This window comes from Haemorhous mexicanus, chromosome 20 (genome assembly GCF_027477595.1).
Source record: "Haemorhous mexicanus isolate bHaeMex1 chromosome 20, bHaeMex1.pri, whole genome shotgun sequence".
NCBI lineage: Eukaryota > Metazoa > Chordata > Aves > Passeriformes > Fringillidae > Haemorhous > Haemorhous mexicanus.
In genome coordinates, this window is record NC_082360.1 from 5989748 (window position 1) to 6017682 (window position 27935).

A 27935-nucleotide genomic window follows, 5' to 3' on the forward strand; every position below is an offset into this window, starting at 1 on the left:
TCTCTAGCCTTAATCTGCAGCATGTGCTGGGGACATCCATGGCACTGTCATTCCAGCCAGGAGCCCTTGGGTAGGCAGCAAAGTGCCATCAGCAGTCACAGCCTGCCCAGAGAGGGGGTAGCTCGTGTTTGTGTTGGCAAACCCAGTTGCCAATGGCAGTGGGCCCAGGGAGCATGAGAGGCTGGGGCTGGAAGGGCCCCTGTGCTGAGGAAGAGATCAATGGGAGTTGGAGTTTTAACATCACAGGGTGACAGTTCCTGCCAAGAGACTTCCACAATAAAACCAACAAATTAATCCACCCTCCGTTGAGTAACTCCAGATGAGGACTGCTGGCCTAGTAAGTCTGATTAACAGTTTGCTACTCCTTTAGCAGTGGCTTAAGGAAAAATACCCAAATAAAATTATACTTTTCTGCGCACCAGAGAATCCTGTTCCTATCCTCAAGTAAAAGGTGTCACAGCACACACTCAGTCAACACTTGGCACAGAAGAGGAGGGCAGGAAAAAGGACAAAGAAACTATAATTTACAAAAAACCCAACAACAGTTAAGCCAGTTCTAGATTAAGAACCCTAACCAGGACCTTGGGTATTTGTCTGGGTTCAGGGCAAGACAAATATGCAAGCTCTCCTAGGAGGGCTTTTCAGGACTGAGGCTGGTCACACACCAATGTCTCCACTGCTGGGAGCAGACCCAGGATGTTGCTCTGTGCCCTTTGGGTTCAGGTTTGTCCATTTAAGATCCAGAGAAGTTAAGTTCCCCATCCAGCAAGCAGGCTCATTCATTCCAGCATCTTGATCAGAAAGGGGGATTTTGGGGTAGTTAATAGCATTGCTTCTAAGGCTTGATCTCTTTTGGGAAGACCTTTATCACATCAGTATCTGACATGGCTGAGATAAGATAAGTCATAAAATCAGTTTTCATAATGGATTTGTTCATAGAAATGGGGAATGGGGATTACTTTATTGTTTATATTAAAAATGCACAGTGCTTTATACACAAGGAGGAACAGAAAAACTGGGCCCAGGGACCGTGACAGTGACCCCATCTCACAACTGGCATTAACTGGTGGTGTTTTGGAGTGTCCAGTCAGATCCACTGAGGTCACTGTAGTTAACTTAAAACAGGCAAGTAAACAGCCCTCAATGAAACCCAGGAGACAGTGAGTGCATTAGTCAGAGCTTGGCTGTCCATGCTGGGACAATCAGGGTCCCTACTGTCCCTGGGCCAACACTGGGCAGCCTATACAATGGTTTCCCTCCTAGATGTGCTCCTCAGGCTTGGTAACAGCATCTCTGGGATGTCCTGGCAGGAACAGGGCAGCTGTCAAGGGTTGTTTGGACCCCTCACTTCTCTTGCCTTCTGGAGCTGTCTGCCTACATTCATAGGGAGATTTATGGCAATGTTTTCCTCTCTCCTGGCCAAGCTCAAGTGGCCAAGGAACACAGCCCCTCAGAGCTGAAAGCAGAAAACTGCAATGGGACTTACCTGTCACAGGTGAATATCCCTGTGGGTGCAGAAGGACATAGCAAAGCAGAAGTCTGCTCTGCCTGTCTGATGCAAACCAATATCTGATTTTTCAGAGCCCCATCCTGCTCCCCCACAGCTGAAATGTGCCTCTGGGCAAGGGATCCCTGGTCAGGGACAGTTAAAAATAAGATAGTTCTGTTTTTTCCTGTTTGGAGCAGAGTTCTACCTATGGCGGCCCACATTAGTCTGTCTCTCACTCACCAAAACTAGCAAGGACATGGCTGTCTGGCACCAGGAGAGGAGATGGAGACTGTAAGATCTATCTCTGGCCCAGCAGGTAAGGTGTAAAACAGCCATAAAAGATTAAAGCTGGCAGGAGAAAAATCACATCCATGGCTAGCTATTCTGGCAATGCAATGGATTGAGGGAAAACTCCCTGCATGTGCAGTGGCTGTTGAGGTCAACAAGGCAGGTTCCCCAGCACCCTGGATACCTGCACTCATCAAGACCCACATACAGCTGGTTTCAAAGCTTATCTGTAGTCACTTTTACAATATAAAGTGTCTTTGTTTAGTCAACAGAACCACTAATACATGTGATTTTGTTGTTAATAGAACTACAAGAATTTTAAGTACCTCTTGGGAATGTGTCATTTTTGGTTGGCTTTTTTAGGCATCACAGGGTGCTGAGTTTTGTAAACAAGTACTGAATAAAACATTTAGCACCCAGCCGCACTTTGTACAAGTGTCATGCAGGTTTCTAAAGTTTCAGAGTGAATAAATCAACTGCAAACTGCTGCCTGGCCGTTGACATCGCTCCTTATAAATAGCTAATTTGGACAACTTCACTCTGCACGTCCCAGGAAATTCAAGTACTGTGCATATGGTTTATGCAGGCACACAAATCAGAGCTACAACAGTCCCTTTTATAAGCCTGGGCTCCTACAGAAATGCCACAGCCCGGGGCAGGTTGGCTCCAGGTTGTCCTCCCTTTTTCCTGCAGGTGATTCCAGGAAACACCAGTAGGTCACTGTGCTCTGCTGCCTGGCCCCAGGGGAGGAGCAGGAGCCCCATGGTGACCCAGTTCACTGCTGGTTGTGCTTGTTGGCAGCCATCATTGCTCAGGGGAGAATTAGGTCCAAACTCAGCCATGAGAAACACCCCTGGATTTATAAGCCCAATGGAAAAAAAGTAAGGGCTGACTGACTGGCTTTGCAGCTCTCAGCACTGGACATGGAGTGGATGCACAACCTTTCCTCCTACCCAGGCGTAGTGCTGCTGGTCCAGCCCTGAAGAACATCCACATGGGATGCAAACTTACCTGATTGTCCTAGGAGGCTCTTAGCAACATGCAGGATCCACCCAAGCTACACCAAAACTCAGCCAAGAGGCCCTAATCCTGGAAGGTACTGAGCAACTCAGACTTCTGCCACTTATCTCAGGATTTTGGCACGTGTTCAGCATGAGCAGGATCAGCCCCTTGCTGTAATAATCAGGGAATGAGGAACTCAGCTTGACTGAGTTTCCCTCCCACCCCCCAATGCAAAAATGCTGTACATTCCTTTATGCAGGTTTCCATAGAGTTGAACTTCTTTTTTTTTGTTGTTGCTGTTAAAGGGGTCAGCAATGCACTGTACAATGGGATCTGGCTGTCAGAAAATGTGGAGGAATTCAGGGACACTTTTAACATCTTCCTGGTGGGATTGGAAGGCAGCATTAAACTTAGCATCATGGAAATCTCCCAGCCAAAGAGAAGAAAAAGCCCAGAGGAGCCCCAGGAGAAGTTACGAAGATGCTCTGCTTTGTTGATCCTAAGTTTAAATAAGTTATTTCTTCCCTACTTCCTTTGTTAAAATATGATAGTCTGGCTTTAATTGCTTCAATCCTATTATTTGTTTCTTTTAGCAAGTGATTGTGTAGCCCCTTGCCGTGGGGAAATCCCCTGACTGCGGTCCGTGTTACTTAGACAAGTCCCCTTTCAGAAATAAATGCCATTCTTAGCATAGGGAAGTACTTTAGGTCTAAAGGGGTTAAGAAGGCCTCCCTGCATTCAGAAACATGCAGGGGTCCCACCATGCCAGTTCCAGCCTTTTGAACTCTTTCCAGCTTTTTTTTCTTGCAACAAATCTGTCTGACTGCCACCAGGACATAGGAAGCGTGTGCCTGTCAAAGAAATCAAGTTAACTTTTTCTGAGTTGTTAACAGAGGCAGGGTATAAATAGAGCTAACTCTGCTCGCACAAGTAGCGTTTCTTTTAAAATAAGGGGATGACTTCCTAGGACCTTTAATCCAATGAGGTCCAGACCAAACTGCGTTATCGACAGAGGCAGCAGAGGATCTTGCTGAAGTTTTTACCAAAGTCAGGTGCATCTGGGTTCCTCAAAAACTTAAAGCTTACCAAAAAAAAAAAGGTAACGCCAAGCAAGAAAGAACTACTTCCAGCTTGGACACTGCCCTGGAGAAATTCTGAGATGTTGTTGGTGCTGTTGACTCGGTGGATGTGGATCTTGCTAGGGAAGAGCAGTGTCCTCTTGCTTCTGGAGGTCTCTCTGAAAGGGAGAGCCCTACCTCCAATCCGGTACTCCCACGCTGGGATATGCCCCAATGACATGAACCCCAACCTGTGGGTCGATGCGCAGAGCACTTGCAAGAGGGAGTGCGACGCTGACCTGGTGAGTGATGCACATTTTTGTGTCTCTGCGTCACGGGTGCTGCTGGGGCTGTCGGGGTGTTTGGTGGGAGCCTTCTGTCCCAGCTGCAAGGGCACTGGCACTGGGCAGGACCCAGTGCAGACAGTGCATGTATTGAATTGACCTGTGACCTATATAACATAGAAGAGGTTTGATGAGTTATCAGTTAAGAGGGGAGGTGTGTGCCACACTTTTGCTGGTGTGGGTATAGCACTCACTCTCTTTGATCCTCTTCCTTGTTTTCATGTTAAAAGAAATATCCGAATTTGATACTCCAGAACTCAGCATGCCCTGGGGGCAACTGTAGTATTTTAACAGCGTAATTATGCTCTTTGTTGTTGGTGGCCATCATCAATGTTTTATATTCCTGGGAGGAATCCTGTATGAAATAGTTTAATTTAACACGTAAGTCATCAGCCTTTGCTGCATTTGAAGCACAAAGCTTACTTGGGGTGCAGAACAGGGCATGGCTAATGACCAGGCAGATGTTCTGTGGGATGCTCCCACCTCAAAATGTGTTTAGCATACCACCCTAAAATTCATTTTTCAACCTGTCAGCACTGCCAGCTCAAGCTGGCATCTGAAAATACCTGCTTGTCTTATTTCTTACATCATGTCCTATGACAAAGCTTCTGCAGCTCAAATCCGGCTGACAGAACATTTACTGTGCTGAAAAAATGTATTTGGGTTTGTGCTCTGTAGCCAGGTTGTTTCTGCGATGTTAAAAAGGGGGAAAAACTGACAAAAATTCTGGCCATATGTAAACAAAGACATTTACTCAGATGGATCCCATGTGTTAGGAATGAAGGTGCTCTTTTTACTTTTGCCATTCCCAAATAAGCTGCCTCTGTTCCAACTACCAGGTGTAGCAATGATCAGTGAAACACTTTCAAAATCCCAGCAGCAGCAGCAGCAGCAGCAGCAGCAGCAGCAGCAATAGCAGATGATGATGTTTTAATAATTTACTGGTCAAAACCTGAAAGCCAGAAGCCACTGGTTACAAGTATTCATTTTGCCTAATGGCAGCACAGAGTCCTGGGACTTTGGATGGAGTGAGTGCACTGCAGGCAACCAAGGACTCTGCCAAGCCACACTCCTTAACCCCAGCTGAAAACCTCCACAATCCTGGTTTCTAGCTTTGCTTTTGAAACCTAGTAATGTGCAGCTGGAAATGGGGAAAGAGTTTCGATATTAGGTCATCTTTTTCCCAGTAAGGAAAGGATACTGGGCTCAGGAGAAGCTCTTTAGCTTGGTAGCTTAAAAACCATTTTGTTCTCACTCACAGAGAAAGCTAATGGATTTTAGGGGGCTTGTAGAGGTTTAACACACGGTGGAAGTATGCCCTGTTGGGCACATGGGAGCAGTTTTCCTCGTCCCTTGAAATAATCTACAACCACCCAGCAACCCTGGTCACACATATCAAATACCTTTTCTGCACAGAAGATGAAAATTCTGCTAAAATTAACCACAATTTAGAGCTGACTGTAGCCAAGACAGGAGGCAATAAATCACTAGAAGAGCGATGCTGCATTTGAAAATAAGACTAAAATAGGACAGAGAAGCCATAATGAGCTGTTTGGGGTTTGTTTTTCTAAATACCATAGAAAAATTATTTTTGGAGCAAATATTACCTTACTTTTGAGATATTCTATTATTTCCTCTACAATGTGAACAATTACAAATCCTTGGCAGTTTCACCTCCAAGAGCTGGCTGTTAGTCTCAGGGAATTCAAATAATACTTTACATACTTCTGTGGAAAATAAGAAGGATTACTGCCTACAGCCATATGATAAGACTTTCCATCTGCTCGTGTTTCTCAGGACTTGTCCTCAGGCATTTCAGAGAGCATGGAAGGGGGTGGTTAGTTCATAGTCAAGCAATCCATGTGACTCTGGGGTAAAGACTTATGAGGAGTTTTGTGCTTAAGAAACAGAAATACATTTTCTTTCTCAAGAATCTTCTCCTTCAGCACTTCAAAACCCCCTGAGAAATGCTGAGGGGATGTTTCTACTCACTGACAGCTGGGGCAATGAGCTTCAGACCATGGATATCTGTGGCAGAGCTGAGTTTCTCAGCTTTCTGCTTGCTGAGTCTCCAAAAAGGCCTTTACTCTGTTCCCAGTAATGATCAGGTTATTTTCCTTCCCCACAGGAGTGTGAGACCTTTGAGAAGTGCTGCCCCAATGTCTGTGGAACCAAGAGCTGTGTGGCTGCTCGGTACATGGACATCAAGGGGAAAAAGGGGCCTGTGGGGATGCCCAAAGAGGCAACCTGTGACCGCTTCATGTGCATCCAGCAAGGCTCAGAGTGCGACATCTGGGATGGGCAGCCCGTCTGCAAGTGCAAGGACAGATGTGAGAAGGAGCCGAGCTTTACCTGTGCCTCTGATGGGCTCACCTACTACAACAAGTGCTACATGGATGCAGAGGCCTGCATCAAAGGCATTACACTGAATGTAGTCACCTGTAGGTACCATCTCACTTGGCCAAACACCAGCCCTATCCCCCCAGAAACAACAGCTCGCCCTACCACTGCCTATTCCGAGACAACAGTCGTTGATATCCTGCCCCCTGCATTGGTGAACAACCCCGTCCATCAGTCCGTCTATGTGGGAGAGACCGTCAGCTTCCTCTGTGACGTTTCAGGGAGACCCAAGCCAGAAATCACATGGGAGAAGCAGGTTGATGGGAAGGACAAGGTCATCATGAAGCCCAACCACGTCAGAGGGAATGTCGTGGTCACCAATATTGCCCAGCTGGTCATCTACAACACGCAGCTGCAGGATGCAGGAATCTACACCTGCACTGCCCAGAACAGTGGTGGCCTCCTCCGGGCAGATTTCCCTTTGTCAGTCATCAGAGGAGAGCCCGCATCCAAGGAAGCTTCCCAGAACAAAACACATTTTCCAACCGATGAGTGCCTGAAGCAGCCGGACAGCGAAGACTGTGGGGAAGAGCAGACCAGGTGGTACTATGATGCCAAGAAAAACAACTGCTTTACTTTCATCTATGGGAACTGCAACAGCAACCTCAACCACTTTGAGACCTACGAGAGTTGCATGCTAACGTGCATGAACGGCCCCATCAACATCTGCAACCTGCCTGCCCTTCAAGGCCACTGCAAGGCCTATGAGCCCAGGTGGGCCTACAACAGCCTGACAAAGCAGTGCCAGTCTTTTATCTACGGCGGGTGTGGAGGCAATGAGAATAACTTTGAGAGCCGGGAGGCCTGCGAGGAGATGTGCCCCTTCCCGAAGAACACTCACTGCAAGGCCTGCAAACCCCGCCAGAAGCTGGTGACCAGCTTCTGCAAAAGCGATTTTGTCATCCTGGGCCGCATCACGGAGCTGACTGAAGACCAAGACTCAGGACATGCCCTGGTGACGGTGGAGGAGATTCTCAAGGATGACAAAATGGGATTAAAATTCCTGGGGAAGGAACCACTAGAAATCACGCTTTTGAACATGGACTGGAGCTGCCCATGTCCCAACATGACCACAGTGGATGGCCAGCTCATCATCATGGGGGATGTCCACAATGGCATGGCCATCCTACAACCAGACAGTTTTGTGGGCACCTCCAGCATCCGGCGTGTGCGCAAGCTCCGTGAAGTCATCCACAAGAAAACCTGTGAGCTTTTGAAAGAGTTCCTGGGATTGCATTAACCTCCCTCACATGTGTGAGCTGCCCTGATCTGTTAGTAGGGCTAACAACTGCTAGGCTAGTGCCAAACTAAACACACTGTTTGAAGATACCCTGTAGGAATTATTTGGAACCCCTATTTTAATCCATTAATGATGCTTAGCAACAATATAGTTTGGTCTTTGCCAGGCATGTAAACCAGCAGCAAAAGGCCATTAATCTTGCATTGAAATCAATTTCTCCATATAGGAGTGCCATTTAACTAGGCGACTCACTTCAGTAATTATAAAATTTTTATCTAGCTTCCATCATAAATTACAGAATTCAGAGCATTTGTTTGGCTACACAGCTAAGAAATATATAATGTCAATTTAATCTGTCTCAGTTTCAGTCTGATTTGTCATTGTAAGTCACATGCTTGGCTTCTTACAGCAGCACTAATATTTCAAGAGAAAAGCTTGTAAATTATTGTCTCTATTTACAATTGTGCACATTTAACCAACCTATGGATGTGTTTTCTTCTTTTAATTGAAATTTTCCTTTTTTTTCCATTTAAAAACCTCAGTTTTAAATGACAACTACTACCTATCTTGCAATCCTTACTGAAGGACAAACTCCCTTGATCCTATGCCCAGGACAACAGGTCCCTGTAAAAGCTCAAGGCACAATCTCACCCTGAAATGACATTTCTGTCACCAGAACAATGTCAGCAAACACCCTCGTCCCTATTTGTTTCAATCAATATATTGTCTATCACAAAAAGTCCAAGCCAAGTCAGCAGTGTGCTGCCAGCTGTCTTGCTTTTGAAAAGCCTTTGCACCTGAGCATACACAGCGATTTATTGCTTATTTTCTGTAGCAATCCTGCTTTTATAGAGGAGAGAGCAAACCAAGAGGAGTCAGAACAAAATTCAACCTAGGAAAATGTGATACACAGTCTGCAAACTGCATTAGGTAGACACAAAGCTCTTGAATCTGAACTGCACAAACACAAGCAGACAAAGCAGACAATTTAAAGGCTTTTATCAATGTCACCCTTTTAGAACCTTTTTAGAGTCTTTCAAATCTCAGAATACTCTTTCCACCAGGTCACTGTATGCAGGTGTATGAATGAATTCCCTAAGACAGCCAGCACGGGCTGTGGGTGGGAGCAGTTGAGTACACATAGGATCAATCATTTTAACATTTGTGTGTCTAAAATATGTAACATTTGCCTGTACAAAATCCTTTAATAAAGAAAAGGCTGATCATGGAAACATCCTGCCTTGCTGAGGACTGTGATTGCAGGGAAGAGGGGCAAACATGGCATAGTGAACCTTGTCCCTGCTTCTTGTTCTGTGGGCTCAGCCAAGTGACTGTAGCAGGGCTTAGCACTTGCTGCCCTACACAAAGGGCCAGTTCAGGGCTGTAGAAGTGTCAAGACATGTCTGGGTGAGAAGAAGGAAGGGAGGAAGAGAGGCAGGAACGTGCAACCAGTGCAGCCCCATGGTGCCATCTAATGGGCTCACTGCAGGGTGGCCGAGGCTGGCAGTGGGTTCATGTGCTGCAGGCCTGTGTTGGGACTATGTATGGCAAGGACTGGGGAAGGAGATTAAACAGGCAGATGCTGGATATCTGCACCCCCAAAAGCCTGTGGATATTGAGTGTTTGGTTGTTGCAGGGAGGAAAACTCACAGCGAGAGAAACAGTGTCGGATGTGAGCTCAGCTTGGCTTCCCCTAATTCCATGCTCTGCACTAGCAGCAAAGCCATGGGTAGAGACCACTGCAGGATGGAGAACTGGGCTCCTCTCCCAGTGATTTGGGCTTGGTTTATGTCTGAAATGTTCCTGCAACAGGAACAGATCTAAATCTCCAGTTAATTGGGTAATTTCACAAGAAGATGTGTGGGAGGGAGAGAGAGAGAGGAGTCTGGACCAGGCTTGGCTGACCAAGAAAATACCTGCTGGGTTGTCGCAGTCCCTGGCTAGATGGTGACAGTGGGGGGGCAACAGTCCCCCTTTCTCGGGGCTCTGCAGAATCCCAGCTACCAGGGGAGGCGCAGCACGGAACAAAAGGACAGCAGCAGCCCGGGCCTGGGTGGCACTGGGTTACTTTAATTGATGTTACACTCCCCAAGTCTCGGGGTCCCAGGCAAGGAGCTGGGGGCAAACAGCAGCTTATAAAGGGGGGCAGGTCTGAAGGGAGGATATAATGTAAGAACTGTGGGTGGAAAACAAGGCAGGTAATACAAGGGAGGAAAACTGCTTGGGACAGGAGGGGTTAACAACTGGATGTGGGAGGAAGGAGTTTGAAACTCGGCAGAAAAGTAGCTAAATAGCAAAAAGATAAGACACCTGGCTGAACTGAATAACAAAGGCAGGTCTGTGTCCCTCTAAAATCAGGGGGAGAAAAACCCCAAAAGGACAAATCAAACAATAACCTTCAAAATAAAACCACAATGCAACATTGGGGTTTTTGTTGTACCTTTCCTAAGTGTATGTGAAAAAAAAACTCCAATTAAAGGCTCATAATGTTTGTGTATGTTCTTGTGGAGACCATTTTCTGCAGATGGGAGATACTAGCCCTGCTGCCCTCTGAAGCAGCCAGCAGCCAGCATGTCCACCAGATCATCCCTGGCTGTGGCAGCCACCACTGACCCATGGCTCATCTGCCATTGTTTGAGCAACCTGTAGGAAGTGGCATGTTCTTGCCATACTGACACAAAGGTTTTGGAGGATGAAGGTTTAATAAAGACAGGGTTTGTATGGCTCCTTTTTTTCCTAAACTTAGGGGATTTTGTAAGTGTGGGAGTCTTGAAGTGACTCGGGAGTGTTGGAATGATTTGGGAGACATGGAGCTGGTTGTTCAGAAGAGCTGGGATGCAAACGTAGCTGGGAGCAGAAAGCAGAGGATTCATTGCTGCTCTAGCCAGCACAGTGCATTGCTGAAACCTTGACTCAAAAGTGCTTTATTGGCTTTCCCTCCTGGTGAAGCCCTGGTGATGCCCTGGGAAGGCATCAGGCACTTAAAAGATTCAGCATGCAAGTCCTCTGAGGCACTGAGAGCCAGGGCTGCACAAGGTGTAAAATGTCTGCCAGCCCCCTTGGGATATGCAGGCCTGGTGTGCAAGGGTTTTCCTGCACAGGGGATCCTGGGGGACACTCTGGGTCAGTTTTCCAGTGTGGTGGGGTGAGATGGACGCTGAACAGACCAGCCCAACTCCCTAACACAGCATAGCCACTCTCATGTAGCTCCTGCCCAAACCTCCAGACATGATCCTGTGAGCACCTTGGAGCCCCCCTGGCTGTGCCCCACTGCACAGAACCATCACAGGTACCCTGAGGCAGAAGGAGCAGTGCCACAGGCATCCCTTACCTGCTCACCAGGAAAAAAACCCGTTCCTGGCAGTGCTGGGAGCACCGCACCTCCCTGTGGCATGGGACTGACCCCAACCCCAAGCCTCTCCACCTTCTAACCTTGAAGAATTCAGCTCTCCATTCAAAGCTAGTATTTTAGTTCAGCCTCTTATTAAACCCTTAAGAAACCTAAAATTCAAGCCTGACCAGTCCAGCACCCCGGGGGTGCTCCTGCATGGGGCCAGTGCGAGAATGTTGCTCTACCTTTCAGGATTAATGGGCAAGTGCATGTGGCTTCTCACCAGGAAGTCCCTTTTGTGTTGCTCATGATCTCAGGTTCCATCTTGCTCTGTGGGGTCTTTCTCTCAGGCTCTCAGAAAGCTGGAAGGAAATGCCAGTATTTAGTTTATATAAAATGTATGAGAGGATAGAGAAAGGGAAAAGCCTCCTTGCGTCCTTTCCCTGCATGGCTGTGGGCTCAGAAGGTGCCTGTGTGAGGCTTCAAGGAAGATCTGGGGCATTGATGCCATCTCCAAAGCCACATGGCTGGGGCCAATGACCTGATGTCAAAGCTTTCCTTCACATGCAGACAGAAGGGAAACAGCATTCCCCACAGACACTGGCTCAGGAAACAACACAGAATCATTAAGGTTGGAAAATACCTCCTAAGATCGAGTCCAACCAAGAAGCTGGGAACAGACCCACATTGGTTGGGTCTGAGGCCTGCAGAAGAAAGTCTGAGACCTGCAGAAGTTCCCCAGGGATCAGGGATAGATCTGATGAATACTTGATAGCCCCGAACCAGCAGGAGGTGCCCACCTCCCTCACTCCCAACCTGGAATGAGGATGAGAACAGCAACCCCCAAATCTTCAACCCCTGCAGCTGGACGGACACCATCCAGCACCTGGATCCCAACAGTAGTCACGGGTGGTTGTGTCTCACTCTGTTAACAGGGGACAAACAGCAGCAGCAGAAAAGTGATGGCATGTGGCTGCTGCACACAGATTGTACGTGGGGCTGGTGCCACACAGGGCTGGTGTCACCTAGCTGGCAGGGCACAAGGAGCTGCACGCATGGAGATCTGGCCGGGTGACTACTCACTGCATCACACAACGCCCAGAGCTGCTGAGCTCTAAGGTAAGAGGCAATTGAGCATGTTCTGATTGCAGGGGCTCCAGATGAGGTCAGGCAGAAGATTTTTTGGGCAACCAGTTCCAGAACGAGGAGCAAACAGCAGTGATGAGGCCACTGGAATATGATTCAGACAGCAAAGGTATTTAAGAGCTGGGTTTCCACTTGTTTTAAAAGAAATTAGAGACCCGTGAAAGAATTCCCCCCCTGGCCATGGGTCTCAGTTCCTGAGGGAGGTGGTTGTGATGAAGGTCATAAATGGCTTCAGCCAATACCTAATGATTTCCTGAAGAAAGGAGGATTAATTCAGCTGGCACCAAATGGGCACCTTGCACCACAGGACCCACTTCCTCCACCTGAAGCACCTTGTGCTCCAGTTGGCTGTAATTAGTGCATGTACATGTGCTAGGAAATTCTCCCTGTGGATAATTACCAGGAAAAGATCATGGCCAGGCTGGTACGTCCAATGAGGCTGGATGGAGCCAGATTTTAAAGGCACAGCTGTGAAAATGTCAGCCTGAGCAAAACCATCCAGTTTAGGGCCTGTTTTAATACCAAGTATTTAGTGTTTTCCCCTCTGCCAGGATTGGTTACTGATTGACTACAAGTGACCTCCAGCTGCTGTATTGATTTACAGCAGCTGTCAAAGGGCAAAAAATTAGTCCCATGCCCAAGTCCTGAGAACCTCTGAATGGAGGTTGCACAACTGAATGAATGTTCTGCCAGCACTTTAAAACTTCGAAAGAAAAAGACAGCTTAAGGTCCTGATGGCCAATGCAAACAGCAGTGGGATTTGAAGATAAGGTTGCAGCACTAGACAACGTATCTATTAGCCAAAAAGCAGCACAGTCTGTTTAATTCTCAGCTATTTATGGCTGGGCAAATGATATGACATTTAGGCCTCAGAGTTTAGTCAGCAAATAGAAAGTCTTCCAATGGCTGATAGGTGGGACAGGTTTCAGTGAGGAAACTCTCTAACTCCAGTATTTTTCTCTGTGCCCATCCCTACATCAACCTTTCTTCCCACTCAGCTGTCTTGGTGCTAGCCCAGCCAAAAGGTGTTGGGGGGTCTCCTCCAAACCTCTGGCTTATTGGTGGACTGAGACCTGTGTGTGCCAGAGACCAGTTGTGACAAAGGCAATGAGAGTTGACTGTCCATGTTTCAGGATTATAAGGACACTTCAGGATGGGGACAAGATTCCCCAGACCCCTGGTACTGTCCCCTGGGGCAGAAGACTGGTGATCATAGGATGGAAAGCCACTGGGCTTGTCCCACCTGGCAATTACTAACCCCTCTCATGTGTCCCACATATGCAGGAGGGAAGGAGAAGGCTGGACACAAGTGAAAGAGGGAAAGATTCCTCCAGAGGAGGGAGGGGGAGCATTTTTTCACCTTAAACTTGTCTTATAACGTGACAGTTGATCTAGATTACCTGGCATAAAAAGAACTACCATAAAAGGCTTTGTGCCTTCTCTTTCTCCTTGGCTCTGCTCCTCAGTCCTCTGTGCCAAGGGGGGACTGAACACATGTAAAGGACATTGCCTCCTCTACTGCTTGAAATAAACAGGAAAACAACAGTAATAAATCTCCAGGATCAGATGGTTTTCACCCAAGGGTAAAAGCACTTATATAAAACATTGCTTAACCATTAACTGAGCAGATAACCTTTGCTTCAGTGCATGGCAGGACCAGAGCAGGGAAGGTAGCAAACATGGGGCTAATTTTAGAGGATGGTTCCCAAGGGCTGGGTATGAAAATTCAGCAAGTCTGGTAGAAACCGAAAGAGAGGCTAAAACTCACAGCTGGATGGTAAATAGAATTTGAGGAGGAACGGTGTGTGTACTTCAACAGAGGGAAGTGACACTTCCTTTGAAGCAATCACAAGGACAGGGATGGTCCACCTGAGGGAGCTGACTTGGATCAAGGCCTTAGAGCTCCAACTCTCTCACCCAAGGCTTTTAAAGTCATTTAGCTGTCCTGAGTCCAGGAGAGATGTGACAGCCTCCTGAGCCAACAACTGGTTGAAACATCAGAAAGAAAGGGTAAGACCAAAAGGTCAGAGTTCAGTGTGAAGAGAAGTCATCAGCAGTGTCCCAGGGAACCTGTGGAGATGGTGGAGATGGTCTGGGAGAGGGATTGGAGAGGTAGGATATGAAGGTTGTTGTTGAGATCAATTTATTCAAGGCTGCAAAACCACAAGCTGACTGTGAGGAGCTGCAGTAATACCAAGTGACAGGATGATAAAATTGCAAATGAAATGTGATATTGATTAATATACATGGGGGAAATAGAGTCCTGGCTCTACATTCCTATGACACAGGAACAGCAGCTTCAAGCAAGCTGCTCCCATTCCAGACCTGGATGATCCACACATGGGTCTGACCAGGGGGTCCAGCCTGGTTCTTGTGTGCCTGTGCTGCAGAAGGGACAACAGGCACAGACCCAAACCCAGCTCTGAAGCCCTGAGTCTCTTCAGAAGATCTCCACAATTCCTGCATCTCTGGTGCTTGGAGAAGACACTAGAAATCACAAAGCTCCTTCTGGAAATGCCTCCAAGGCTGGCCTTTACCAAAATCACTCCATCCCTGAACAGAGAGCAAGATGCAACCAGGCTATTCCAGGAGAGCTGTGGGGCAGAGGGGGGTGTCACCAGCCTCAGCAGGACTCACCATACCCTAGAAGTGTAGAATCATCAAAGGGTTTGGGTTGGAAAGGACCTTTAAAGACCTTCTCTCTCCATGCCCTGCCATGCGCAGGGACACCTTCCACCAGCTCGGGCTGCTCCGAGCCCCATCCAATCTGACCTTGAATGTTTCCAGGGATGGAGCATCCACCATCTCCCTGGGCAGGCTGTGCCAGGGCCTCTCCACCCTCACTATACAGGCAGGGCCAGGTTCTCCACCCAACACTGCCCAAAATTTAATGACAGAGCTAGAGCCAACACCAGCCCCCAACAGTGCGGCACCATCGCTGCGCTCCTCATGGCCTCACACGGACTCAGCTTCCTATTGCGGCGATACGGCAATATTGGAGAGCAAATTAAACAAAAAACAAAACAAAAAAAAAAGCCCTTCTCTCTCAGCACTGCCATGACGTCAGGTGGTCAGGTGGCTGGAAATGCGGACAGGAGGCTCCGGCCACTCCCGGCGTCCGACGCGAGATGGCGCGTGGCATCGCGACATCGGCGGTGACATCGGCGGTGACATCGGCGGGGACACCTGCATCCAGTCAATTCACCTGCGTCTGAAAGAGAAGCATCCTCCCGCTGAGGCTGGACTGACCTTGCCCTGCTTCGTTTAACTGTTTCACAGACACCTGGCTGCATAATTTGTATTATTCATTAATAAAATTATTAATTTCTCTAAGTAGGAAGCAAAACCAGCCTGCCAAGCTGGGCAGCTGGGTCCAGCTTCACTGATTTCATCATTGTCTTGCTAGCAAAACCGGAGAGATTTTCTTCAGGGGAAGAAAAGATCTGGTAGGGAGTGTGAGAAGGCAATTAAATCCATTTCCAGAGCTACAGGGAAAAGCCACAATGTATAATTTACTTGAGACTTTCTCACTCCCTGTTTGCAAATTCCAGTTTCTAAAGATATTGGTCCAGTTATTCAAAATTACTCATGAATCTCTTCAGTAGATAATACTCAACTAGCAGATCATCCAAAAAGTGAGCATTGCAGTAGAATTGCAACAAAATTCTCAATTTCTGCTGTAATTTATTGTCACTAATAGATGTGGACGACTCAGGTAATTAACCCAGGATAAAATTCAAATTGGTTATAATATTTGAAATTTGGTTATAATACTTGGTTATAATATTTGCAGTTCTCAATTTTTACTATGCTAGCCAGCTCCAAAGGTCACCTCATCAAGAAGTGGGTAAAAGCATCTGATCTCTGACATAATGGAATTGGTACTTTTATTGTGAGGTTTGGATTTTGGTGATGGAGCACTCAGTGAGCACAGAGAGACAGAAAATAAACACAGATTAAAAGGAAAAAGTTAATGGCCTTCTCAGATCTACTAATCTAACAGGTGGTATCAGCAGGACTTGCACCAAAATCTCTTTATCTGTTGGGTCTCTGATGGTGCTTTTCCCCTGAAATACCAGGTGTGGCAACCAAAACCATTTAGGAATCACGAGTCACATCTCCCAGCGTCAGAAAATTTACTTTAAATTCATGCTATTTCTTTAAAAAAAAATTAATTGTTGGCATTTTTTGGGTCATTCTTTTAGTTTGCCTTCAGATGGCAGAGCCTTCCAGCAATCACAAGTTTACACTTTTCCTTTGCCACCACCAGCATTAAACAGATACTCTTTTCACCTCCAAAGCTGGGGCTGGAGCTCTCATCCAGGACAAGGCTCCCAGGAGGGTCTGGATGAGCAGTGTTGCCACCTAGGGATTCCAGAGAGCTCTGAAAGAGTTTTCTCCAAGTTAGGATGCTCTGACATGTTTCTGTTGGGCTGTGGCTGTTTGCCTGCTCACTATAGGAGTCCTGGCAGGGAAGCAGGTTTTGGAGATGTTTTTTTCAGCTTAGCTTTTGTTTTCCTACAAAATTATTAGTCCTTGTGGCTCAGCACTGTGTGCCAGCCAGAAATCCTCCACAAGCTGCCTCGTAAAGGCTGTCACAGCCCCTCCACCACAGGCTCCAGGAGTACATTCATCCCCAAGATGCATCCCCACACCTTTTACTTATTAATCAAATTTTTCGTGTTTATCTATAGAAGTTTTTCCGCAGACAAAAACGAGAGGAGGATTTGCTGTTCCCACCCTGACAGGAAGATAAACACGTGAGCAAATGATTTGTAACAAACACCGTGTAAGATAGAGGAAGCTGCTCCTCTGGCTCACGAATTACTCACAGACCACGGGCTTGAAGAAGAAGAGAGTTTTTACTTGCTTTGTGAGGTACACGCATTTCTTTATTATTATTTATAACCACTTTCACAATAAAATACACTCCTGAGAACATCTTTTGCAGAATTATTGCAGCTTACAGGTTATTTAGTTAGCAATCTGGATAGACTTCTTGGTTGGTTGAGGTTTTTTTTCCTTTCCCTTTTTTTTTTTAGCAATTGCCTTGACCAGCAAGATTTTTGTCACAGGCTTGAGTCTCTGGGCATTACAAGGTCATACAATTGAAGTTCCTGGCTGTCGCCCTGATTTTCTAGGATTTTCTAAGCTTTCTGGTGTTTACCTCCTTGTGGAGAACTTTATCACACACTGTCTGGAGATAACACATTGTTTTGCATTCTTTTATGGAGGAGGAGAAACTTGATGGACTGTTAGTTTGCCCAGTGGCATTGGAGAGGTGGCACTGTCACCCTCCAATCCACTGTCACTTTTGGAAAACTATAAATGTTAGAGTCAGAAAATAAACTTCCCTTTTTGTTCTTCACCTTGGAGCAGCGGTGTGCGTCTGGTTCTTTTGTGTTCCACAGCGACACCTGGCCTCCACTTTTCTCACCAGCCTGCTCAAGAGAGAGTGTTGCCAAATCAGGCCCTGGGTTTTGCTGGGTGAGGACAGGGCTTTAAATCTGACTCTTGGGCAAATGCTCTGGCCCAGCCCTCAGTGATGGAGCTCTGCAAGTGCTCTCCAGCACCACGGAAAAAGTGCTGCTTCCAGAACTGTGTCTGGAAAGATTGGGGGTTTCTGGAGCCTCCAGAAGCTGTGAGAGATGAACAGGTAACCAGAAACAAGGGCTATGGGCACCCTGAAGGGCTCAGAAAGGTGTTTCTACATACAGCCTTGAGGTTTGCTTCCATTTCATATTTCCCATATAAAGAACCAGGTTTTTTCTTTGTGGATTAAACTTTTTTTCTCCTCCTTCCACAGACAGAATTAAAATGCATTGTCATGTCCTTGGCAGTGCTGTGAGTGGGGGCAGCTCCTTGATCCAGTGTTGTGATCCTTGTCCTGTGCTACATTCACATGGAATTTGGAGTTTTCCTTCTTGGCCAGCTAGGTGAGGGAGGCAGTTCCCAGCTTTGCTCTGTGGTAGAGCTACATCCTAGAGGAGTGGTGCAATCAAATGGGCACTGCCACTCTGTGCCTCAGAAATCTAACAGCTCATTAAAAATAAACAAATAAAAATATGTATTTTTATCCCAAAATCCAGACAGTGTCAGGTGCTTGCAAGATCACTACTCAATCCCTGCCCTCATGGCTCATATGTTCCAGATGTGAGCACATGTGTCCATGTTCCGTATTGATTGGTGCAAATCATGTAACATATGTAAAACCTGTCAGCCTGTGAGCTGAGCAAACACACAATTGCTCTGTGAATCCATTACTGGTAGGCCCAGATGGTTTCCTGGCCTAAATAAACGTATTTCAAATGCCTCTAGGTCTGCTTTCAAAACTAGCACATTGTTTATATAACACAGTGTAGCCAGGCTCTTACCCCTTCTGCTCACAAAACCCTACCTTCCTTGGAGTTCAGGTACTTTAATTTCTGCATAAAGAAAATCAGAACATGAATACATTTTTGTAAACATAACTAAGGAAAAAACCCTCTTGATTTGTAAATAAGAGTAAAGCATTATTTTCATTCAGGCACTGTTAGCTGGAAGCATCCACAACATGTCACTCTCAGGCACAGCAAAATAGGCACAGAATAAAAATATCTCTAAAGACCTGGACCTGTAAATGCTGAGTAACTTTATAGTCTGGAGCAAAAGGGCCTTGAAACATCCCTCCCTGCTGGAGCTGCACATGGGGGAATTGCCAAAGTCAGAAATAAAAAGGTGCCTTCCCTTATCCTGACAAAATAAAAAAAAAACAGTCAATGAAGTAGGGGAAAGCACATTTTTGTTTGTTTTTTACGTGCTTGGGTGGGTGCTGCTCATTCATCTGGGGAAGCTATTTTCGACAAGACCCCGGAGCCCGCAGATCCCTAGACAGACAGAAAGCTTGTGCAGGAGAGGAGGAAGAGGGGAGGGGGAGAAGACGAAAGAGGAGACGCGAGGAGGAGACGCTCACGCTGCTCATCCGCCGCCTGCGCCCAGGCGGGGCCGGAGCGGCGGCAGCCGCCAGCGCTCGCCCAGGGTGGCTCTCAATGGCCACCTTTGTTGGCAGGCACAGGCAGGAGCTGACGTGGCAACCGTCGTGTCACCTTGTCCTGTCCCCTGTGCCGAGCCTTCCGCAGAGGGCGTGGGCCACCTCCTTCCTAATTTTTGTGCTCGCTTTTAGGGCTTAGAATGAAAACGAAACGAGGAAGAGAATGTGTCCACCAAGGTGGACACATTTCTCCTTCCATAGGTTTTTCCTGTTTCTTCGTTTCCTTGTTTTCCTGTTTGCAGTCTTTTCCCCGACCTCTCGAAACGTGGCTACCGCGACACGATGAGGGGAAAGCTGTAATTTTAGTGTGTAAAGCCGTTGGAATTTTAAATAAATGCTTTTTTAAAAAAACCCAAAACGGAGGAAGAGAGTGCGTGCCTCTCTCTGCTCTGCCACCTGCAGCCACTGGCTGTCACTGGCACCTCTCTGCAGACACCCTCCCACCCTGGCAAAAGGCAATGTTTACACTTGTCACTTATATTTTTAGTGCATCCTAGCCCCAGCCGTGCCTCAGCACATCCTCATGGGCCAGTTGCCACGGGGGAAGGCACCTCCCAGTAAATGTTACTTCATTTCTGGAAGGACTGAGGAAAGAACAATCCCCAAGTGAATCCTGACAGGAGCTGGCTGCTGGTTCCCATTTTCAACAGTCCTTCAGGTTCTTCCAGTTCACAAGGACAAGGTGCACAGCAAAGGCATTTGCTCTGCAAGTGGCCTCCCAGCACCTGATCTCTGTGAATGCAAACAGCTCTTAAAGCAGCCAAGTGCAACACGGACCCTGCACCCCAGCCTTACCGCAGCAGAGAGGGACCATCAGGCTAAATCCGTTGGGGTTTGGTGGCTCTTTGGGGTCTGTTTCTAAAAGGACCTCAAAGAGTTACAAGTAACAGTGACCAATTTCCAATTTTCCTTCATTTTTTGGCTCAATTGGCTTTTCCTGTACTGCTGGGATGCCACTGAGTGTTGAACAACACCCATTAACATCCTCACTGGGGGCACAGTCCAGGTGATCCCCAGAAGAAAGGATTTGCACCCCTGTCTACAGTGACAGTCACTGCTGTTTAGTCCTACTCAACATCAGCTCCCCTGAAAACACCCCATAATCAGCTGTCCCCAGTTTACGCACATCCCGACCAAGCACAAGGTGGAAAGCAAATCATACCTTCCCTTTCCCCTGCTGTGGGGAGGATCCTCCATTTCACAGGAGAAAAAGGCCAGCCTGGTGCCAAAGTCCAGGGCTCACCTCAGCAGGGAAAGCAATGCCACAGGGGGATTTTCTGAGGATAAAAGCCTGTGGGTGATTAGGAGGTGCTTTACAACAGCAGTGGTATCATAGCCTGGGGTCAGCCAGAGCTCTCAGGCAAGAAGGAAACTTTAGAGCTCATCTCAAAGACACAGAAATGGGGTTACACCTCATTCTAAAGGGGAATGGGAGCCCAGAGAAACCAGAACAGCTGCTGGAAGACAGGAATAGGAGAGCAGGTCATATGCTCCCATTCCCAGCTTTCCATGGCATGATTTATTGAATGGTTATTAAAAAACTAAAACCAAAACCCAACACAAAACCAAAGAAAAACAAGAGAGAAATAACTGGATAGAGGTTGTACAGCCTGGGCTCTTCTTTGCCTTCCAGCTTGCCTTGATAATTGTCATTCTCGGAAAGGCTGGAGATCAGATATAGCCCTCGAGTTCAGGAGCTCTAACAGGGAATGAAAGAAAAGGCTCTGGATGAAGATAACTGCAGGAGTGATATGACTAATCCCAACATCTTCAGATGTTTTCTCCTCTGCCTGTAAGAGTTATGTGATCCTAAAAATCCTCAAGGGAAAAAAAAAAAAACATTCTGGCTAGCAGATGACTAACTGCTTGCAAATAATGCAGATATATCATTATACATGACAAAAGACTAAAATATCTAAAATGACAGTGCCCCACAGGAGGGCTCAAACTGGGCACTCCAGCACTGCTCTTTCCAAAAAGCAATTGGGAGCCGTGCAGCGTGAGAGCCTGGCCACAACCAGAATGAGCTTTTTGTTCCAGTGGGCCACTTGCCACCTCACAGCAATGCCCCTGGCAGCAGGGTTGGGCTAGACAGCCCCAGATCTCTCTGGAAAAGAAACAAAGTCAAAATCCTCTCTCTCTAACCATTCTGGCTTTTGGAGGGAGGCATTGCCAGCTTGGGTTCACAGCTGATCCTCATCTCTACTTACACAGTGCTCGTTCTTCAATTCCACTAGGGAGATGTTTATTGAAGAGCCCATTTGTGCAGGCAGCAAAAAGTCCAACTTACTGGAGATCCCTGGCCAAAAAGCCTTTTAAAATGCATTATTAGCCAGACATTACCCCCAGCACATGCAGAGGGACATTTCAGTGGAAGTTTCAGTTTTCTAAAGGCAGAAATCTGTCCTGCATGCTTGAGGTTTCACCCCCAACATTTACCTCTGTGAGTAGGGTCATCCTGGTCCTCATCCATCCTCCTTTTGCTGGTCCTCCCACAATGGGAGAGCCAAGCAAGTGGGACTCTTTCAAAAGCAGCAGCAGAGGCCAAGGAAATCAGCCTTGGAACAGATGTTGCAGAGAAGGAAAGGGATAAAGTTAAGACATTACTCCAGCATGACTGGTTAAAAGGTTTTAGTCCTATGGTGCCATTGACAGTTAACTATAAATCAGCAGAGGGACATTGTTCTTTAACATAAGCTCTTGTATTTTTAGATAAGTACTTTCCACAAATGTTTTGTAAAGAATGTTTCTTTGCCTAAAGGATCTACTTCTTCCCAAGCCACAGTGCTCCGGTATAAACCATGTTAGTAGTAACAATTGTTCCTGCATTTGTTTCTGGAACATAGATCACACAACACAGTTTATTTGGGAGTGTCTGTGTACTCTTCTATTTCTGTCCTCCTTATTCAGCCTCACAGAGTGAAACAGGCAACTGTGAGTCCAGGGCAGACACAGCCCTGCCCTAGAGAGATTACAGTCTCCATCAGATACACTGCAAATATACATGATGAGGCACAGACCTCAGACAAGCAACAAAGGAGAACAGCTTGGTTTGGGAAGGAAACTAAGAAAAGCAAGTTTTAAGGGAGACCTTGAAGGAAGACAGAAATAAAAATTAGGAGGGGGAAACCTGGAATTTTCAAGGACTAAACAAGGTAGGAGAGAGGTTGTACTGCAGAATAGTGAAAAAAGATTGATGTATACCAGATGAGATCCAGATGCTGAATTTAACCAGATCTTCTGGTATCCTACTTTGGGCAGGTCAGAGACTCTAAACACTGAATACTTAAAACCATAGAGACACCAAGAAAAAATGAAAGACTACTGAACTCCAAAAGTTTATCACCCCTAAATGAGTGCTAACAAAATTATCATCCAGCCAGCCTTGCTCCCAGCTCTCCATTGTCACCAGCAGCTTATCTTGCCTGTCACCAGCCCCTGCCAGGTGGCACTGGGAGACAGGTGGGATGGGTGGTGCAGACAGAGCAGCTCCAGCACGCAATGACTGCACTTCCCCCTTCAACTGGGACAGTAGAGCACCTCCCATAGCAGATCCTTGAGGTTGTGCCTTCCTTGGCCCAGCAGGAACAAGCCTGGAGGTGCAGCAGAGGCATCAGAGTGAGGACAGGGCAAGATGGAAGTGAGGCAAGGGCAGGGACAGGGGACATCGTTTATTAGGTCAGTGGACACACTCAGAAAAACTACACGTGATTACAGGCACATCAGGCTGCTTCAGATCTGAAATAGAAGCAATAATCTTAGAGCTAAATACAAGCTGAGAATAGTTGTTCTGTATTAAACTTCATTATATTAATTAATTAGGCAGCTTGAGAGAAAAGGTGATTAGTTCCTGTTGATGAAAGGGAGGATGCTAGCCAGAGGACAGCTGATGATGTAATTTATGGCACAAAGAGAGATAGGAATAATTATTGCCTAGCAATGTCTGGTGGTAGCAAAAACCATAATGTAATATGCAGTCAATATCTATGGGATTTTCTATCCTGGAGTCAAGACTTTTAGTACTTGGATTGTGTTTTGAAGCAGTTCTGGAGACCTTCCTTGTAGGTCAGGAGTGAGAGGTTGGAGATGGAGTGGCTGATCTCTTTACTGGGTGTTTCTGTCCCTTATCAGTTTGTACAAGTTAATTTGAGGTGGTTGCCTGCATTTGTTGCCACCAGCCTGTCAAATCTGTCATGCAAAGCACACAGGCTTTTACCACAGGAGGGTGGTAGCAGTTCTCAGTCCTTCTGTGTCACTTAGAAATCTGATTCCATTCAGCAGCTGTGGTTAATTGCTGACACTTCTGAGCTCATCACTATCCCTTCGACACTGTTTCCTGTGCAGTGACAGTTCCAGAGAAACTGTGATTTCCTAAGGACCTAAATTTTCACATAAATGTAAGTTCTTATTGAACTTGTGGAGAGAAGGAAACTCTGAAATCTATTTAACTTTACACCCATAAAATAAATTAATGTGATGTGAAGTGTATTATTATTTATGATTACCTCATAATTTCTAAAATATTCTTGGAAGACTGAATCACAATTTCTCAAGTGATTTGGTTTAGCAATGCTGAAAGGAAACTTTAAGGACAGCACTGTAACAGTCTAGAGGCAAAAGAGCAGAAGATCCATTACTCAAAACACCTGTTATTCAAAAATGAAATAGCAATTTTCTCAAGAAAAATATGAAAATATGTCTCGAAGCAGTTAATAAATACAACATGAGATTCAATATGTAGTATTCATATACCTGCAAAGTAGGAATTGGAATTGGAATTTTGCACTCTTCCACTCAGTTGCAGAGGTGCTGCAGGTACCTGGTTAACCTTGGAAAACACAGACCCCTGAGCTCCAAAAACACATTGTAGTTACCTGCAGCATCTGAGACTCAGCAGGGAGTGCAAGCCTCAAATATGGGCTTAAAAGCTCCAAATATACTCTTGCCCAGTCAATCTGTAGAAGATTCACACTCTTAGCATGGCTGTGGCAGAGTCCAGCAGCCCTGTCTCTCTGCTGGCATGTGGCATATGTAGCATCAGGGTCTAATGAAAATCAAAGGGGCATTCATTTTAGTTTGTAAAATCTGTCTGCAAATCTAATTTTGACCAGCAACAACTTCAGCTGCAAAATTTTCACATGATTTGTACTGGAGGAATATATGCTTTCATATATATAGAAGCATCCACAGACATTCTTTTAGAGAATCACAATAATCAGTATGTGAGATTTCAGTGCTCCAGAGGCCTTCTGCTCTGATGGGGGTGAATCAGACTCTACATGCCATGAACAATGAGAACCCAGTGCCTCACTTTTGTAGGCATATCTTGGTTCAAAACACAAAGGTTACCTAATACAGGTTAAGAGAACTGAGCAACAAAGGCACTCCAAGGCCACAGAGACTAAATGCAATAAAAGGAGAGAATGGTATGTGAGCCTCAGAGCTTGTTCCTGTGGCACAGAAAAACTGGATGAAGTGCCTTATAGCAAACATCCAGGGAAAGTCTGACACTCACAGTGGATTCCGATGGAGACAGGGGCAGAAACAACACACAAAAGGGCAATGGCTTGTCCAGAGTCATCTCTAGTCTGTGGAGTACCTGAGCTATCATCGATGACACCATGCTTCTCTCAAACCTGCCAGCTCTGTTTTCCATCAGCGTGGCTGAAAACTCTTGGACTGTTGTATTACTGAGGCTGCCCAAGCAGCAAATTCTCCCCATTCCCTGGGATGAGAGCACCTCCTGCAACCCTTCCCTGTGTTCTGACATTCCCAAGCTCTTGACACTGCATCTTTGAAGTGAAGCCAAGCAAAGCCTAAGGCCAGAAGGTGCTGAGAGAGGGCACTTCTCTCGCTGGAGCCTTGCCTACGGGGTCTTCCCTGGCACAACAGCTGCAGCACCACACAGTTCAGAGCTGAGGTCAGGCAGAAGTGGAGTCTGGGTGAAGAGAGGAGCAGCATGAAAGCCGTGAGCAGCACAGCAAGTAGCAAGAAGTGGTGAACAAAGGGAGCAACACAGAACTCGGTCCTACTGAGGATGCTGTGGGAGGCAGAAAAGCCGTGGTTATGGGTATAGCAGGGAATGAATACGTTCTGCCAAGGAAAGAAGGTGGATTTCCAGGCCTGGTTTTAAAGGCATTAGCCAGTTGATAAAAAATTCTCAGAGAAGTTCACAGAGGCACTAAACAACAATAATTAAGGCTCTACATTCACAGAGTCCTCTTTTCTTTTATGCTCTTGGTAATCCTGAAGTCAAGGGGACAAGAGAATGTAGCACAATGAGCTCCATGGCTGACAGACTGAGTAAATGTGAGTGTCCCAAAACTCGGAGCAAAGGACATGTGATTCCAAGCCTCTGAAGTGCTAAATCACCAAATGCAAACTACAGCAAGTTCCACCAAAACTGCAGCCATCAATACTACAGGTTGCTTATAACAAACCAAAGCTGACAGAATAAAGGATGGAGGTTGAGGGATGTCTGCACTGCACGCCAAGGTTTTTCTAAAAATATTGTACATCTGCCATTTGTTCCACACACTGATCATATTTTGTCTATGAACCTAGAGAACTCATAGTTCCAAAGGGGATGTGGTTTATGTTCCTGAGTCTTAATGCTTTTTCCCTTCTGTAAGGCAAAACTCCTTACTACTGTCACTAAAATGAAGCCAAGAGGACAAAAGTCACACAGGAACTGCCACGATAACAGTTTAACTGTTCCTCTCACTGATCTTTGGAAACAGTCCCTTCAGCAGGATTTTATAGCTCTGGCACTTCAATTTAGCAAACTTTTTATGCAACTCATGAGGGGAATGCAGCCAACTCTGTACACTCAATTTAAATCAACTTGCTGATGATATAAAAAAGAGTGCTGAACCATCGGTTTGCTTCATCTGCTCCAAAACTACCAACACAAACCCTGAGGTATTTATTCCTGAAACATTAATAGAACATTCTGGGGCAGCAGATCAGTACATGAACTCTGCTTTGATCCCATGTCAGTCCAAAGAGCTGATTTAACAAGTGGTTGTTTGGTTACTTGATAGTTCAGAATGTAGCTGGGCTTTTTGCTCCCACCAGGCTTTTGCAGGTTGGGATGTGGTGGGACCAGAGAGTGCAGCACTGGGGGATCATCTGTCCTGGCTGTGCACCAAGAGATTGTACAAGCAATGTTCAGCAGTTTTCTAATTTTGCATCATCAAAGAAGGATGGTCCTTCCACGGCTTATAGAACCATAGAATGGTTTGGGTTGGAAGGGACCTTGATAGCTCACCTAGTCCAACTCCCTGCAATGAGCAGAGACAGCTTCAATTATATCAGGGGGCTCAGAGCCCCATCCTCAATGTGTATGAATTACCTGAGCCAAAATTGAGAACTGCAGAACTTGTACTCATTGACCTGCAGTGCCAGGCCCTGGATTCAGCTCCAGGGACCCTGGAGAACAGGACACAACATAGGAGCACTACTCTGTGAACTCCACCCATGATTCAGGTTCCCACAGCAGAAATAATGAGAGCAGTTTAACTTTGGTGGCCATTACCAGACTCCTGATCAAGAGAGAGGTCTGTTCCCTACCCACAGAATGAACACAGCACAGACTGTAGTTGTCCCCTGAACTTTCTGTGCAACCATGCTGGAGCCTCTGAGCAGCTTCAGGGATCCTAGACTGCAATTTCAAAAAGTTATTGACTTGTGCTGAATTAAGGGAGCCCTACAGACCAAAGTACCTTGAACTTGTGCTTGGGTGGGGACCTGGGGTGATAGGAAGCACTAAGCTGTGCTGAGGAGGTCACATACTTATATTTCTACCCTTTCCATTACTGTAAATTAAAGTCACCTTCCAAGGTTTAACTCACACTGGCAATTCTAAAGAAGCAAACTGCATGTTCACGTGAGAAAATACAAAAGAATTTGCACACCTGAGCAAATGCTTTATTTTCCCTCTTTTTATGTCCCTTTGATCCAAGCAAGTGCATTTACTTGACAGCTGAATACTGGGTGTGCACAAATGACCCCAGCGATTGACCTGGCACTTGGTGAGAACAGAATGTTACAACGTGAATGTTTGATCTCAGAAGTTCATCACAGAACCTCAGCAGAAGATAAAAACTGGGTGAAGCAGACTGAATACAAAGCAGGCATCTCTCATTCCTCTAAGAAGATTTAAAAAATCATTCATGCCCAAAGGTTAAAAATCATTAAAACAAAAAATTTTCACACTTGGATTGAGAGAACTTGAAGTTCTCTTTTTGACTTGTCTCCTTTCAAAGCACCAAAGAACCAAACCCTGCTTGTCAAATCTTTATATTGAAAGGTGCTGCAAAAATCTGTGTTCCAATAGATTTTTCCTTGCATGGTCCTTCAGACACAGAGCTGGTTGCAGTGGAAAGGAACAAATCAGCCTGGGAAAAGGATAAGCTCACTGACCTTTAAACAAATGATCTCAGTTTAAATCACAGGAATAGAAATATTACAGAACACATGAAGAGTCTCCACTATCCGAGTTGCTCAGCCTCTTGGGCAGTTTAGGTATTAGTATCATGCTGTAAATAGTAAAACAGTAGTAAATCTTGAGGTCTAGGCATTCAAATAGTAACAATACACAGAGCT

The 27935-nt window shown here is 46.2% G+C and overlaps 1 protein-coding gene and 1 long non-coding RNA gene across 2 annotated transcripts; both read left to right on the forward strand.

Moving 5' to 3' along the window:
• The first annotated feature begins 3618 nt into the window (after positions 1–3618).
• WFIKKN2 (WAP, follistatin/kazal, immunoglobulin, kunitz and netrin domain containing 2) lies at positions 3619–9040 on the forward strand. The gene is made up of 2 exons (XM_059864596.1): positions 3619–4139; positions 6310–9040. The coding sequence occupies exons 1-2, from the start codon at positions 3939–3941 to the stop codon at positions 7819–7821; spliced, it is 1713 nt and encodes a 570-aa protein (XP_059720579.1). The 5' UTR covers positions 3619–3938; the 3' UTR covers positions 7822–9040.
• Positions 9041–17667: 8627 nt separating this feature from the next.
• Positions 17668–18374, forward strand: LOC132336636 (uncharacterized). Its single transcript, XR_009488908.1, has 2 exons — positions 17668–17954; positions 18105–18374. It is a non-coding gene; the product is annotated as an uncharacterized LOC132336636 (long non-coding RNA).
• Positions 18375–27935: the final 9561 nt, after the last annotated feature.

Coding starts and splice junctions, on each gene's coding strand:
- WFIKKN2 (XM_059864596.1), top strand. CDS start 3,939: ATGTTGTTGGTGCTGTTGACTCGGTGGATGTGGATCTTGCTAGGGAAG. Junction 4,140..6,309: donor GGGAGTGCGACGCTGACCTG/GTGAGTGATGCA, acceptor CCTTCCCCACAG/GAGTGTGAGACCTTTGAGAA.